Below are 13,673 nucleotides of genomic sequence, written 5' to 3'. Positions count from 1 at the left end.
ATAATCCCTATAAGAATGACACTATTCTATATTTGCATTCTGCTAGGATTTCTGAAGCATAAGAGAACAGGGTGTAACTATAATTAAAGCACTGAGAATTGCGTGGACACCACAATTTTATACATGCCATGGCATTTAATGAGCTATTGTTACCAATGTTTTTAATAAAGAGTGCTATTTTTGAAAAGTAAATTAGCACTATTTCTTCCTTGAAAAATGACATTTGAGATCTTGAAATAGTTAACTTCATTACTCATATGCTTGTAGAATACCTTTATAAATACTACTCCTTGCCCCATCCATAAAATAATCTAGCACTATGTTCTTTGATCTAGTATGCATGTGGAGTGTTCCAGGCATGGAGCTCTCATTTGTGTGAGCCAGTAGGGCCCAAATATTAGAGCTGCATGGCTCAACACAGTATCCAGGAGCCACATGGTTATTGAACACTTTAAATGTGGCTTGTCCAAATTGGGAGAGCTATAAAAATACACATTGGATTTCAAAGGCAGTATCAAAAGTGAAGAATGTAAAATATCTCGTGAATATTTTATATTGACTACAATTTGAAATAATTATATCTTGGCTATATCAGGTTAAGTAAAATATATTAAGATTCATGTCATTTGTTTCTGTTTATATCTGTTGATATGGTTACTAGAAAGTTTAAAGCTACATATGTGGTTTGCATTTGTGGCTTGCATGATATTTCTATTGGAAATTGCTACGTTAGGGTACTTAGAAATACCTGGGAAGCTTGTTTAAAATGCAGATTGCCAGGACCAGCCTGCTATGGAATCTAGTTCCCTTCTCTGTATTTTAGGCAGAGATTAACAGGGGCTACATAAAATAACAAGAGTGTAACTCTTTACTTTCCTCCTTCTCCTCCCACTACCAAGTGGCTGATTTTTTTATATTTCACCATCGCAATTATCAAGAAAGAGAATCCGTTTGGCCTAGTCATAAGTGACCCTCTCAAGTCAGATCTCTTGTATCAGACTAACTCATAGGTCTCTGGCCTATGGATTAAGTGTCCTTTAGTCAAGTGTCCATCCTTGGACCAATCCATCATGACTGATGAGGGGGTAGGAGGAAGGGTGGGTCAGCTTAAACAGAGTACAGGAATGACCTGGAACCTCCTCTCTGCAGGGGCTTTGCTTGGAGGGCACTGTGGGGATACCCAGCATAGCCTGGGTGGGCCAGCAGTGAGTTAACTCAGAAATTAAGAAAGCATGATGCGCATTCGAAGGTCCTATGAGTGCTGGAGCCAAGCACTGATTATTTCCTGGACTTTGCTCTAGATACAATTTCCACCAAGCCACCCTACAAATAACAGTCATGATAGGTCTATTCTCAAAAATATTTCAGTCACATCTAGCAACTAGCTGGGCAGATTAAACAAGGAATTTAGGTGGAGAGAGGGAGAATGCAGAGACAGAAGAAGCAATACATGAAACAGAACCAAGCAATCAAAGTTCCAATCTCAATGATGTCATTACATCACCATATGACCTTGGCCAAGACACCTTAACCCCTCCTGCCTCGGGCTTGTCATCTTTACCAGTTACACAAGGACAGGGATGTGAAGATTGGAAGGAACGATAGATGTAAAGGTGCTTTTTAAAGTTAGAAGAGTTGCACAATGTTACATTTACAAGAATGAGTTGTCATTAACTGTATGTTGACTAATGAAGGAGCAAGCCCACCATAAATCTTACCTCAGTGAATATACCCTGCACAGAGACCATCTGGTTGCATTTTTTTCACCTTGTTAAAACACTGGAAATGTTACCTCTCAGCTCTCATACTCTGTTAGCGTTTATCTCTAGCTATAGCTTCATCTGTAATATGCCTCAGGAATTCACCTCCATACATCAAACCCTGCTGTCAGGCCAGCAGCCTGCCATTGGCCACACAGTATGCATTTGAGAGAAATATAATCCATCAGTCCTGTGGCTAATGACAATTGTCAACTTAATCTGATGGCAGCTTTTTTCAATAACTGTCAGAATATCCAAGATTTACAACATATCCTAATGCCCTACCACACAGCATTTCTGTTTAAATAACCCAAATGGTGGGGGGTGGGGGGAAACCCTGTCAAAGAAAAGTTCAGCTACCATGTTTTTGGTTCAGATTTATTTCCATGTAATATCTTGGGAAAACAAAATATAATTGTCTTCATGTGTGCCCCATTTCCTTCCCACAAGACAAAGTACCTCCCCCCACCACCACAAAGTGTTCATGTTTACGGAGGACCAATCCAGGAATACTGCGGATGTTTTCATTTTTTCTGTTCCTTTATGGAGAGTCTGACACTTCTCCTATGCAAACAACAGCAGGAGAAAAACGTTTACCAAGTACTAGCATAATTGATTAGAACCAGGGTGGCTTCTAAAAAAGGAGCTCTGCGTCTTTAAGGCTACACAGGGGCTCTCCGCTCAGAAGCAGACAGAGCGGCTCTGCAGCAGCGACTCATCCTATCGATAAGGTCCAGTTAGCCAAGGTGGAGGATGGGAAAAGAATGGAGCTGTCCCAGCTACTCAATGAGATCAGGGCAAACTATGAAAAGCTCCTCACCAGAAATCAGATAGAGACCGTGCTCTCAGCAAGGATCCAGGTAATGATTTCATACAGACAGGCACCTTCCAGGAGAAGGAGACAATCCATGTCTATCCAATTCCTCTCCCGGCCTCTCTGAGGTACAGTATTTCCTTTTCAATGCAGCATATTCTGGGGAAGGAATTTAGGTTTTACTGCACTGAGACGGGGACTACAGGGGGAAATGCTGTGATTATACTGTTAAATGACCATTGAATAAATGTTGATTGATGCATTTGATTTTTATATAAATTAGGAGGTTCCTATCATTAAAACATGGGGTCAACATACAGTAAAATGGTGCACTCTAACCTCCTTTAGACATCCTCCAAAGGAGGCGGCATTTCAAATACCCTTCAAAGATATTACGGAGTTATTTATAGAGATGATTCAAATAACAGCTTTTAAATGACAAGCTTTACAGTAAGATTTATTAGTTTGCACACTTTGTAGAGAAAAACTGAAATATTTCTAAACCTTTTTAATGAGTTCGGTTTTATACCAGATGGTTATAAATAGAAATCATCTGAGTATGTGAACATGGCATTCAGAACAATTGAGACATAAATTGGGGCAATCAGAATTCCCCAAATTGATAGACGCTCCACATAGATTATAGATTTTTGCTTTTGTGCTATAAGGAAAAATGTTTATTTCTAGGCATGCAATATTTAAGTATTAAAGAAAAAGAGAGAACCAAGTTAAATAAGGGCTAAATCTTAATTTCATAGACTCACTTTGACAATTATCTTTAGCAATTAATTATGGTATAAACTATTTAAACAAATGTACAAACAAATATTTTAGAAACAAAGATTCAGAAATTCAGGGATTTAGTTAGTTAGTTAGTTAGTTAGTTCACCTACCATGTCTGAGTTCAACTTCTATTCCAAGCACCCAGGTATAGCAAAGAGTTTAACTTAAGAACATCCAAAGGGGAAAATGTTGCTGGGAAATCATAGGACTTTGTTTCATTAGTAATTCCAATTCATTTTTAGTAACATTATAAATTTCACCTCTGATAACATTTTCAGTCTTCATAAAGAATGATCAGTGTCCTAGATTGAGAAAAGTCACTGGGATATATGATTTAAGTGTTGGAATAGTTCATTCACTTTTTACAAAGAGGGAAGGGGGGGAATTAATAGATGACAATTTCTGAAAATCATAAATCAAATAAACATTTTATTTTTGCAATAACAAAAATACAAGTTATTTAGTTTACAAGTCACAATGCTGAAATGCATAAAGTGAAAAAGCAAAACTACTCTAGAGCAAGTTTTGTTTTGAGTCTTTTTAACATAAATCTACATTAGAGGATTAGTTTCAAAGAATGCAGAAAGTCAGCTGGAATAAATTCAAGAGAGCCTGATCAATTATTATAAAATAAGGCAACACAAGCTATATTAATTAGTTAGTTATTGCTGTATGATAAACCACCCCAAAACTTTGTGGATGAAAACAACCACTGTGTTCTCTGTCATGATTCTGTGGGTTGATTGGGTTTTGTGGGGTGAGTCTTTTGCTGCACATGACCTTGGCTGGAACTGCAGTCATCTTGGGGCACAACTGGGCTGGGACATCCAAGGTGGCTCATTCATGTGTCTGGCACCTTGATGGGATTTTTGGAAGGCTAGCTCAGCTGAGACAACTGGGCCTGTTTCTCTCTCTCCAGGTAGCTTCAGGGTCTCCCTCCATCTGGCTTCCCTACACAATCTCTCCAACAGAGTATCCAGACTTCTTACACGTTGGCCCAGGGCTCCAAAAAGCACAGAAGTTGTCAGGACTTCTTAAGGCTTAGGCCTAGAACTGTCACTTCTGCCACATTCTACTGGATAAAGCAAGACATGGGTCAGCCCAGATTCGGTGTGGAAGGCCACCACCCAAGAATATGAATTTGGGGAAGTGTGGTTCATTGGAAGCCATTTTCAGAATCTAGTTACCACACAAGCCTAGCTGCCGGTTCCACGCTCAAAATCTAAAACACCAGTAAATAGCAGCATTTTTATGCTCTATTTCTTAAATTCTCGACGTTCTCTTTTGTAGTTCCTCTGATATGTGTTGCTGCTTGCTTTTGCCAACTTAACACTAAGAACAAGTGATACAACAAACAAAAAGAAATGTATGAAGAATTTTGTTCTCTAATACTTTGCTTTAAGCTTCATTCATAGACTTCATTTGCTCCACTGTTTCCTTTCAAAAAAAAATCTGTTGTACCATCATATTCAATTTTCTTAATTTTAAAATGCATTTTTATAAGAACATAATAAGTGATTTTTTTGCTTCAAAATGTTACAATCAATTCCATACATTGCTCCTACTGCTCTTGGGTCCAAATGTTAAGAATTCTGTCAAAGGATACTTTTATTTAATTTCAATATCAGCATAAGAACATTTAAAGCTGACTAGAAAATAATCCCCTTATTTAATAAGAGGACATTTAGAAAACAATCTTTAAAGAAGTCATTTTTGCTATTATCCGAAATACTCAAAATTAGCATGCCTTCTAAAAAGTTCATATTGAAAAAGATAAATCAACAGGGGTTCTCTTGATACAGAAGTCTGTTTTAGAATCTCTAATGCCTATGATAACTTAATTCTCTAAATTATTCATAACATACTTTCCATCAGGATTTACTCTCTGTCTATATACCCAGTCCAATAATTGATTAATTTAGGGATACACAGCTGTTTTTCTGCTTTTATAAAGCAGCCTACAAGAGAACTACAGGGGAAACACACACACACACACACACACACAAAGAAAAAAAACCAGAAAAGAAAATTTGGGGGGAAATAGTAGCCAATTTTCAATCTTTCGTCCTTATAAATGCCATAAATAATGGAAAATTAAGAATCAGAGGTCTCAAACTTAGGTCCCGCAAACTGTTACTTTTCATTAAAATAGGTGTATTTTTCTGCATTTCATAGACTGTCACAATAGGAAGGGACTTTTAAGGGTCATTGCACATCTGAGAAAACTGAGGCAGAGAGTGCAATGGACTTGTTCACATATATAATTAATTAGTAACTAAGCACTAGAACATACGTTTGTAATCTAACAACTTAAAAAAATGATTCGATTCCTATGCTATTTTTCTATAATTGCCTTTAAATGTCTCCTTTTCAGGAGGGCTCTTTCTTTTTTCTGTTACTGTTATTGTTGGCTTTCTTCTAGCTAGAAGAAGATATAAGCAAAAAAATGGACAAAGATGAAGAGGCTTTAAAGGCAGCTCAAGCAGAACTCAAGGAAGCCCGACGCCAGTGGCACCACCTGCAAGTGGAAATTGAATCTCTCCATGCTGTGGTGAGAATGATCTCCAAAGCGACTGGTCCATTGAATCCCCAGATGTTACCTGATTAAGAGAGGGAAAGGAATTATCCCATTACCTTACAGTGAGAAACTCGCTGGAAGGGAAAAGTCACGGCCACTGAATTCTATCCTTGGTCATAGTTCAACTATCCGCTTCCTTCCTTCATGGTAACGGTTGTTATCAATTCACTCAACATTTAGTTCCCACCTATAAAAATGGAGTGATCCTTGCTTATCACCCTGGGGTTCTCTAATTGTTGGAGTGGGGAAGTAGAGCCTTTGTCATTATTCAGTCATAACAGTGGGGAGTCTCTTATCCATACCATTGAGACATCTAAGAGGAAAATATTTACACATTGTCCTAAAGTGACTTTTATAAGTAGTCTGCTCTGGCTTTGTTATTCAATATTACATTTTTCAATATTTAAAAAAATCAAATAAATCAGAGTGTAAGTTAATCACACTGAAGATTTTTTTTTTGGCTCTAACAATTATTAACATCACAGGATTCCTTTGAAACATATATATATATATATATATATATATATATATATATATAAATTTTTAAAAATTTGGTCATACATAAAGCTGTAAGGAAACACTTCTTGCTTAAGTAATAAAAATTATTGCAACTTTTTAAAGAAAGAACACAATAGAATGAAGACATTACAAATCAGATTTCAGAAACATATTTTGTTTCACTGATTCACTGATAAAGGTCTGTATAAAACAGGAAAGGGGCCTTGAAAACTCTCTACACGCCAGTGAGCAACATCACCAGATGCAGCTACAAGGCCTGGAGGCCGTGATTGAAGGACTAGAAAAAGAGCTACAAGAAGTAAGGCGCGGCATCGAAAAGCAGCTTCAAGAGCATGAGATACTTCTCAACACGAAGATGAGGCTAGAACAAGAAATAGCAACTTACCGCCGCCTCCTAGAAAAGGAAGAAATCAGGTACCTAATTCCATATAGTTAATGACAAGTGGCCAGAAATGTGGAGCCACTTACATCATTGTTGATGTAATCACAGAAATTAAATCTGAAAAAACCATCATCACCAAGGCTTGCTCAATAAAATATGATTAGTGCGCATTGAAAAGATTATGAGAAGAACTATTTCCAGCCTCCCCAAATTAGGAAAAACATAGCCAAAGTCGGGGACATTGGCTACCACAAAGAGCACATCAAGCCTAGAATGAAATGTGAACAATTCCCAAAAGCTACAAAAATAACCTTTCTTAACTTTCTCTTTCCACGCTATGCAGCCCTTTTAGAATTAGTCATTGCCTTTTACGGGCCACCCACAAAAAAAGGTTGGAAAACTTACATATTATTACCACATTCCCCCCCACCCCAAAGGCCCACTCCCACCACACATCAAAAACCAAAATAATAATAATAATAATAACAATAACGATGGTGTTATTGTTATATTACAACCTACAACCATGGAAAGCAATGGTGTCCATAGTGCACAATTTAGAAGGCTTCCAGATGACCTGATAACAAAAGGTATCAAAAAGGAATTCTTATTAATTCACACAATTTCATAATCTGCAATCACTTACAAGGTCATATGGCTTTGAGCACAGCACAACCTCCAATTGTCCATGTTCCCATAAAAAGAAAGCTTTATCCTTGCTTGCTTCAGAATTCTGAGTCCTCTATAAAACTAGATGAAACTGCTTGAACCTCTAATGAGTCTTGACATTTACTAAATCTTTGAAAAACATAAATTGAATTCAGAATGTACCACTTACTAGCCGAGTGATGCCAGGCAAGCTATTAAACCTCTCTGTGCCTGTTTTCTAATCTACAAAATGGGAATAATATTACCTACCTCATAGAATTGCTGAGGGTTAAATGAATTAATGTTTGTAAAGTGCTTAAAACAGTGTTATGTAAATATACATATATCATTTATTTATTATTAAATAAGATAAACGGTTGTGAAATTTATTTAATTCCTAATTCTTCAAGAAATGATAACTTGGTCTTTAATATTCCTAAAATTTTTAAAAATTGTATTATGCTACATTTAAGATATACAAGACAGTATCAAGAAAAATATAATGAAAACCCACGTATGCATTTCCCCTAGTTCAGGCAGTGAAACAAAAAATGCTGTTGAAGTCTATCAACACCCCCTTTTGCCCCCAACCCCAACCCACCCCCACATCTACTCACATCTCATCCTCCTTCCGCAATCTAACCTGGCTCCTGAATTTGATGCTTATTCGTCTCAGACATTCCTTTATAGCAATATGTATGTATCCCTAAACAAAATATGAAATTGTTTCGCATATTATTTTAATCTTTATAAAATTAGCTACAACTCACCCATTTTTTTCACTCACAGTTACACTTGGGAGATTTATTCATAAAGATACAGTGTACTCTTAGTGCATTTATTTTCACTGCTAAATAATATTTCCATTGTATGAATCCACTACAATTTATCCATTCTCTTATTGGTGACCATTTGTTTCAATTATATGCTAATACAATGTTGCTCCTATAATATAATTCTTTCCAATTTCAGATATTATGGTTGTATCCAAGGTGGGAAAAAAGAACAAAAACCTACAACTAGAGTTGGTTTTGTTTTACCTTCAGGTGAGTTTCTGATATAAGCAAACTAACTTGAAAAGTGAAGTGCCATTTATAGGGACTGGAAGTAAATTAAATACTCTAACATAGCAAAAGAAAAAAAAGCAATATTTGAATGAACTTTGACCTACTATAAATTGACTGAATGGTACTTCAACATTTTAATTTAATATTTCATAAATAAAATTTTCACAGCCATTATCAATGAAATATCTTTTTCAACGAAAGTCCCACAAAAGTGTGAGAACGAAAAAGTGGAAACAGTGACCAAACAGGCAATATTAAATGGAAATATCGTGAAGGAAAGCACTGAAGCTCATGGTACTATTCAGTAAGTAAATTAAATTAACTAAGAAATAATAATAAACATATGTAAAGAAATTAATCTCAATTGAGTAATCTTAGTAATCTTTGTTTGAATGTTTCCAAACATAATTTTAATATGCTGTGATATTTAATCTGATACGAATATATTTAATCAAAAACTTAGATGAAGGAGTACTCAATCCTCAATTCACCATTTTTCTAAAGCTATAACAAAACATCAGAATTCCATAGAATTCCCTAGAAATTATGGTCATTTGATTTTTAAAGCACATAAATTATAAATTCTATAATGTAAATTGCAAATTATAATTGTAAATGTACATTATGACTTATACAAACTTCTTGATTTCTTTTTCATATGAAATGCGTGTTACATACTTTTAATATACCCATACTTCATTTAGAAAGGTTTATTTTATCATTGCAGGACAGAGAAAGTGGATGAAGTTATTAAAGAATGGGAAGGTTCCTTCTTTAAAGATAACCCTCGATTAAGGAAAAAATCTGTTTCTCTTCGATTTGATCTTCATTTAGCAGCCACTGATGAAGGGTGTTTACAGACTAAACAGGATAATCTACCAGATATAGAAGTCAGGCTTATCATGAGGAGATCATGCAGCATCCCCTCTATCAAAACTCCATCAGCAGCTAATTAATCCAAAGACAGTATTTGCTTGACTTGAAAATGATATTAGAATGGACCAAGGTGGGTCATGCTGACCCCCTTCTGTCCCAAAATGTAAGTTATTAAGTATGTATGTTATGATCAATGTGTGATTCTCTTTAGGGAATAAAACATGGCATGGGACAACATTTCTCTGAATCTAATTATGGATGTATTTCTTGGAGAGGGGGAACTTAATAAAATCAGAAATTCAGTACAGTTTCTATTTTATTTATTCTCCAAATACTCTTTTTTTTCCCTTGAAATTTTATCAGAGACTAAGCATTAGCTAGCTGGCTTAGTTAAGTCTTTGAAATTTCACTCAATGGCTGAATACGCAAAAGAAAAGGGAATCATTTATTTAAATACGATTATATTATGTTAAGCATCACAGAGTTATTCATCACTATTCTATGACTGATTGTATCTAAAGATATTTTTCTAGTTAAAAAAGAAAGCAATTATAAACAAACTTTTAAAGAGGACTCACTATTCACTTAACCAAAAATTTTCCTTTTGAGACAATCACTTGCACACTTAGTTTTATTTTCCATGAGCAGTTTTGAGCAAACTGTCGAAACACAACCCAGTGCTAATTTGATGATTTAATAAAATTGATCTTCATCTAAAAGTGTTTTGTAGTCATTACCTGATTTCCAGAAGAGTTACTTTATTCAAAGAACTTTAAAGGATATGTCCTCTTCCACAAAAATTGAGGCCAGCTGTGCAACATATGAAAAGCTGGTTACTACAGTTACTGGAACAGGGTTGTCCAACCTCTCACCATCCCAACTTTTCCGTTTGTAAAGTTAAATGTGATTAATTGGAGTATTTGATGTGAGCTTTAGGTAAGAGACTATATGAACTATTATAACTATTTCCTGCAATCATTTATGTGAATTATGATAACAGTATTATTATCTAAGCTAAGAGTATTTGAAGGATTTATGTTTTTAAATTGTTCAAACTGTAATAAATATGGATAGAAAATATATTTGTGAATCAGTCAAGTTTTGTTGCAAAGTTTTTTAAACAACCTAATTTGTTTAATATAGGTATATTTATTTTATAACTTTAAATAATAAGTACCTGTTTTCAAACATTAGAAATTTATAGGCTAGTAATTATTTTCTAAACAGAAAAAAACATTGAGTACCACTCATCATACTTTTTTCCCAGCTAACGTATCATCCAAGGGCTATAGCTATGTTAGCATTTCAGTACAGCCTTTGCAATAGCAATTTCTCTCTCTTTCTCTCTCCCCCCCACACTTTATTTCAACTTTAAAAAGTATATTTTAACCAGAAGAAAATGATGCTAAATAATCTTTAACATAATACAGGGATATAAAGTTAACTTTTTTTTTTTTTCAATTACTTCAGATTTCTTTTGGCCTGGCTTATTCTATTTAGTGAAAGGGATGATTTTGTTGTCAAGGATACAACAGCATGTAAAGTGCTTATTCTTGCATAAGCATCTTACCTAAAATACATCCTACACATAAAAATGTTTTCATTCAATACTAGTTAAATGTTGCTAACTTGATTAAAGCTTTGACAAATGCAATCATACAGCTATTGTAGTAAAGTTACTGTACTTAGCAACAGTAATCATAACAATGTAATATATCTCATGATATGCAGTGTTAACTTGGTCCTGGGCATCATGAATGTAACTGCTTATTATAGTAATTCCACTGTGCAGCTAGTGTATGTAACATGTACATTTTGAAATATAGTACTTGAATTTATAACAGTTTTATTTGCTTTGGGGCATTTTAAATTGGGATATGAATTTACCAGAGTAAATGATACCACTACAATAAAAAAAAAAAAATTGAAACATGAACTCTAAAGCTGCATTGTATTTGAGTTTGAGACACTGTGTTGAGTTAAATTGTTCCAATATGGTTAGCTCACGTGGGGAATGTAACCACGGTGGAAAGACAATGTTTTTATACCTGTTCTAACAAAAGAAAAATTAAGAATGGTATATTCTAATAACTAATATATTCTAATAAAAAAATCAAAATAATCCCATCATCCTGGGAAAAGTATGACAGTAGCCACTATTTGCAGAGTGCTTACACTATTGTACTCAGCATACTGGTACATAATCACTAATCGTCATAACAATCCTACAAATGCTCAATATTGTCATTTTATGGATGAATACAAATTAATATTCTTCCATCTCTCTGGAAGAGTGAAACTGCATGCTTCTGTAACAAAATACAAAAATAAAGAGTAATTCCAATTACTAACAATTGTAGGATCCCAGCCCCGGTTCTGTCACTAATTATCCATGGAACCAGGAAGGAATCATTGAAATTCCCTAGGCCTCAATTTTCACACTTGAAAACATAGGGAAAGGTGGTGCTTGGTAATAATCTTACTCTGCCTGCTTCGCAGAGTTGTTTGAACTAATACGTAAGTGAAAATATTTGGCAAAGCACTACTCAAATATACAGTATTATCTGAATAAAAATTATCATTGGGAGAGAAGAATTTGTGAGAACAATTATATATAATACTGACAATGATTAAGTAGTAGTTTAAAACACAACAGGTAATGAGAATATTTTAATTCTTCATTTGCTGCCAGAAAGGTTATTCTTTCCCAGTGAGTTACCCAATTTGAACAGTTCTACCATGATAGCTTTTAAAGTACAAAAATGTTCTCTAGAGTCAAAAAATGCTTAAATTAATTTGAAAGTTTCAAATGGAAACATATTATGGTACACGGGTCAAAATTAAACTTTAGTTAAATATAAATAATATTCATACACGTTACTCAGATTATCAACATGTGAAATCAAAGGAAAGTTTGTGCACAGGGCAGAAATTGTTTCTGTGTTTACAAGTAATGGCCAGCATGTACACACAGATTGCCATATTCATGGGCATACTACAAATAAACATTTTGAAATAAGATATATGTGCAAATCGATACAAGCCTTTCCCCAGGTTCCCTTACACACATAGACCCTAGACCAGGGTAGGCAAACTTTGGGCAGTACCATCCCTGTACCAACTATACTACTCCGCCCTTGTAGCTGAAAGCAGCTATAAGTAATATGTAAATAAATGGGCATGGCTATGTTCTAATAAAATTCCAAAAACAGAAGGCAGCTCGGCTCTGGCCTGCAGTTTGCCCACACCAGCCTGCCCTAGACCTTCAAATAAGGCCTGTGGGTGATAGATTATACCCCATATTCTGCAGGACCATCCTGTTTCCAAACACTTTCATTCTTTTCCACACCACGTGTCAAAGCCCACATCCTAGATCCTTAAGATATTTTTAAGGCAATGCAGAAGATTGTAAAAGCAAACCCTATTTTGTCCAATTCTAAAAAACACTGTGAATCACTCTGTCCTGGAAATCTGCTGGCCTTCAATATTTCACAACATGTATAGCAATAGAAACTGAATACCCTGTTTTCATAGAAACCGCTGAGAAAATTAGCCTATTTCACCATTTTGCCTATAACCAAACTTTTATAAGCTATTTGGCTCAGACAGAGCCAAATTTTAAGGGGAAAAAATCCATTTAAATAAGCTTTGTTGGAACATACTACAGACAAAATGCATGATTCAGTGGTTGGTTCAAAATCTTTCTCAACTCACAGACCTCTTTGAGAATCTGTTCAATTACTAACTATCTGGGGGAAAAAAGCATATAAAAAATGTGCTTCATTTTAAAAGTTCATAGATTTCATAAAGCCTCTTCATGGACTGCAGGTTTTTCCTTGTTCTCTCCCATTTTTTCCTTTTTCTTTCTTCCTTCCCAGTCATGGTTCTCTACCGAGCTCCAAGTCTGTCCCCCTCCCCAGCTTATTCCCAGTCCTATGGAAAGAAATTGAAGACCTGGGCCTGAATCCCAGCTAATCACTTACTAGTTTTGGCTTCCCTGTTTTGGGGGAAGAACCTCAAGAAAGTATGAGTAGTGTCAGAAAGGAAAGGAGGCCGAGTTCCTGGGTCTTGTTGCCAGAAACAAAACTAAACTACTTGGGCCTAAGACTATCTATGGGGTTTACCACTAGGCCCCTGTGAGGGCTCCTAACAACCTTTGTAGTTACAATAGTTTAAAGTCATATTAATGATGCATCCCACATTTTCCAGGATTAATCATGATTCCAAGTCTGTCTTGTGGTCCCCA

General features: G+C 35.3%; 1 protein-coding gene across 2 annotated transcripts; it reads left to right on the top strand.

Moving 5' to 3' along the window:
* Nucleotides 1–2,431: 2,431 nt before the first annotated feature.
* KRT222 (keratin 222) lies at nt 2,432–10,056 on the top strand. Of its 2 annotated transcripts, none has more exons than XM_019747730.3 (6): nt 2,432–2,620; nt 5,780–5,908; nt 6,648–6,868; nt 8,457–8,530; nt 8,720–8,855; nt 9,279–10,056. In XM_019747730.3, the coding sequence occupies exons 1-6, from the start codon at nt 2,525–2,527 to the stop codon at nt 9,505–9,507; spliced, it is 885 nt and encodes a 294-aa protein (XP_019603289.1). In that variant the 5' UTR covers nt 2,432–2,524; the 3' UTR covers nt 9,508–10,056. The 2 variants fall into 2 exon arrangements, with proteins under 2 accessions (XP_019603289.1, XP_019603290.1); XM_019747731.3 differs by having other exon boundaries at nt 2,471–2,702.
* The last annotated feature ends 3,617 nt before the right edge of the window (nt 10,057–13,673 follow it).

This window comes from Rhinolophus sinicus, chromosome 12, assembly GCF_057876585.1.
Source record: "Rhinolophus sinicus isolate RSI-liver-muscle chromosome 12, RSI-T2T, whole genome shotgun sequence".
Lineage (NCBI taxonomy): Eukaryota > Metazoa > Chordata > Mammalia > Chiroptera > Rhinolophidae > Rhinolophus > Rhinolophus sinicus.
The sequence above is the reverse complement of the archived record's forward strand: the minus strand, read 5'-3'. Positions and strand labels throughout refer to the sequence as shown.

What these genes read in the sequence shown, in the direction of transcription:
- KRT222 (XM_019747730.3), top strand. Translation starts at nt 2,525, where the DNA reads ATGGAGCTGTCCCAGCTACTCAATGAGATCAGGGCAAACTATGAAAAG. An exon ending in TGGTTTTGTTTTACCTTCAG is followed by an intron (nt 8,531 to 8,719) that starts GTGAGTTTCTGA and finishes AAATTTTCACAG; the next exon opens with CCATTATCAATGAAATATCT. An exon ending in GAAGCTCATGGTACTATTCA is followed by an intron (nt 8,856 to 9,278) that starts GTAAGTAAATTA and finishes TTATCATTGCAG; the next exon opens with GACAGAGAAAGTGGATGAAG.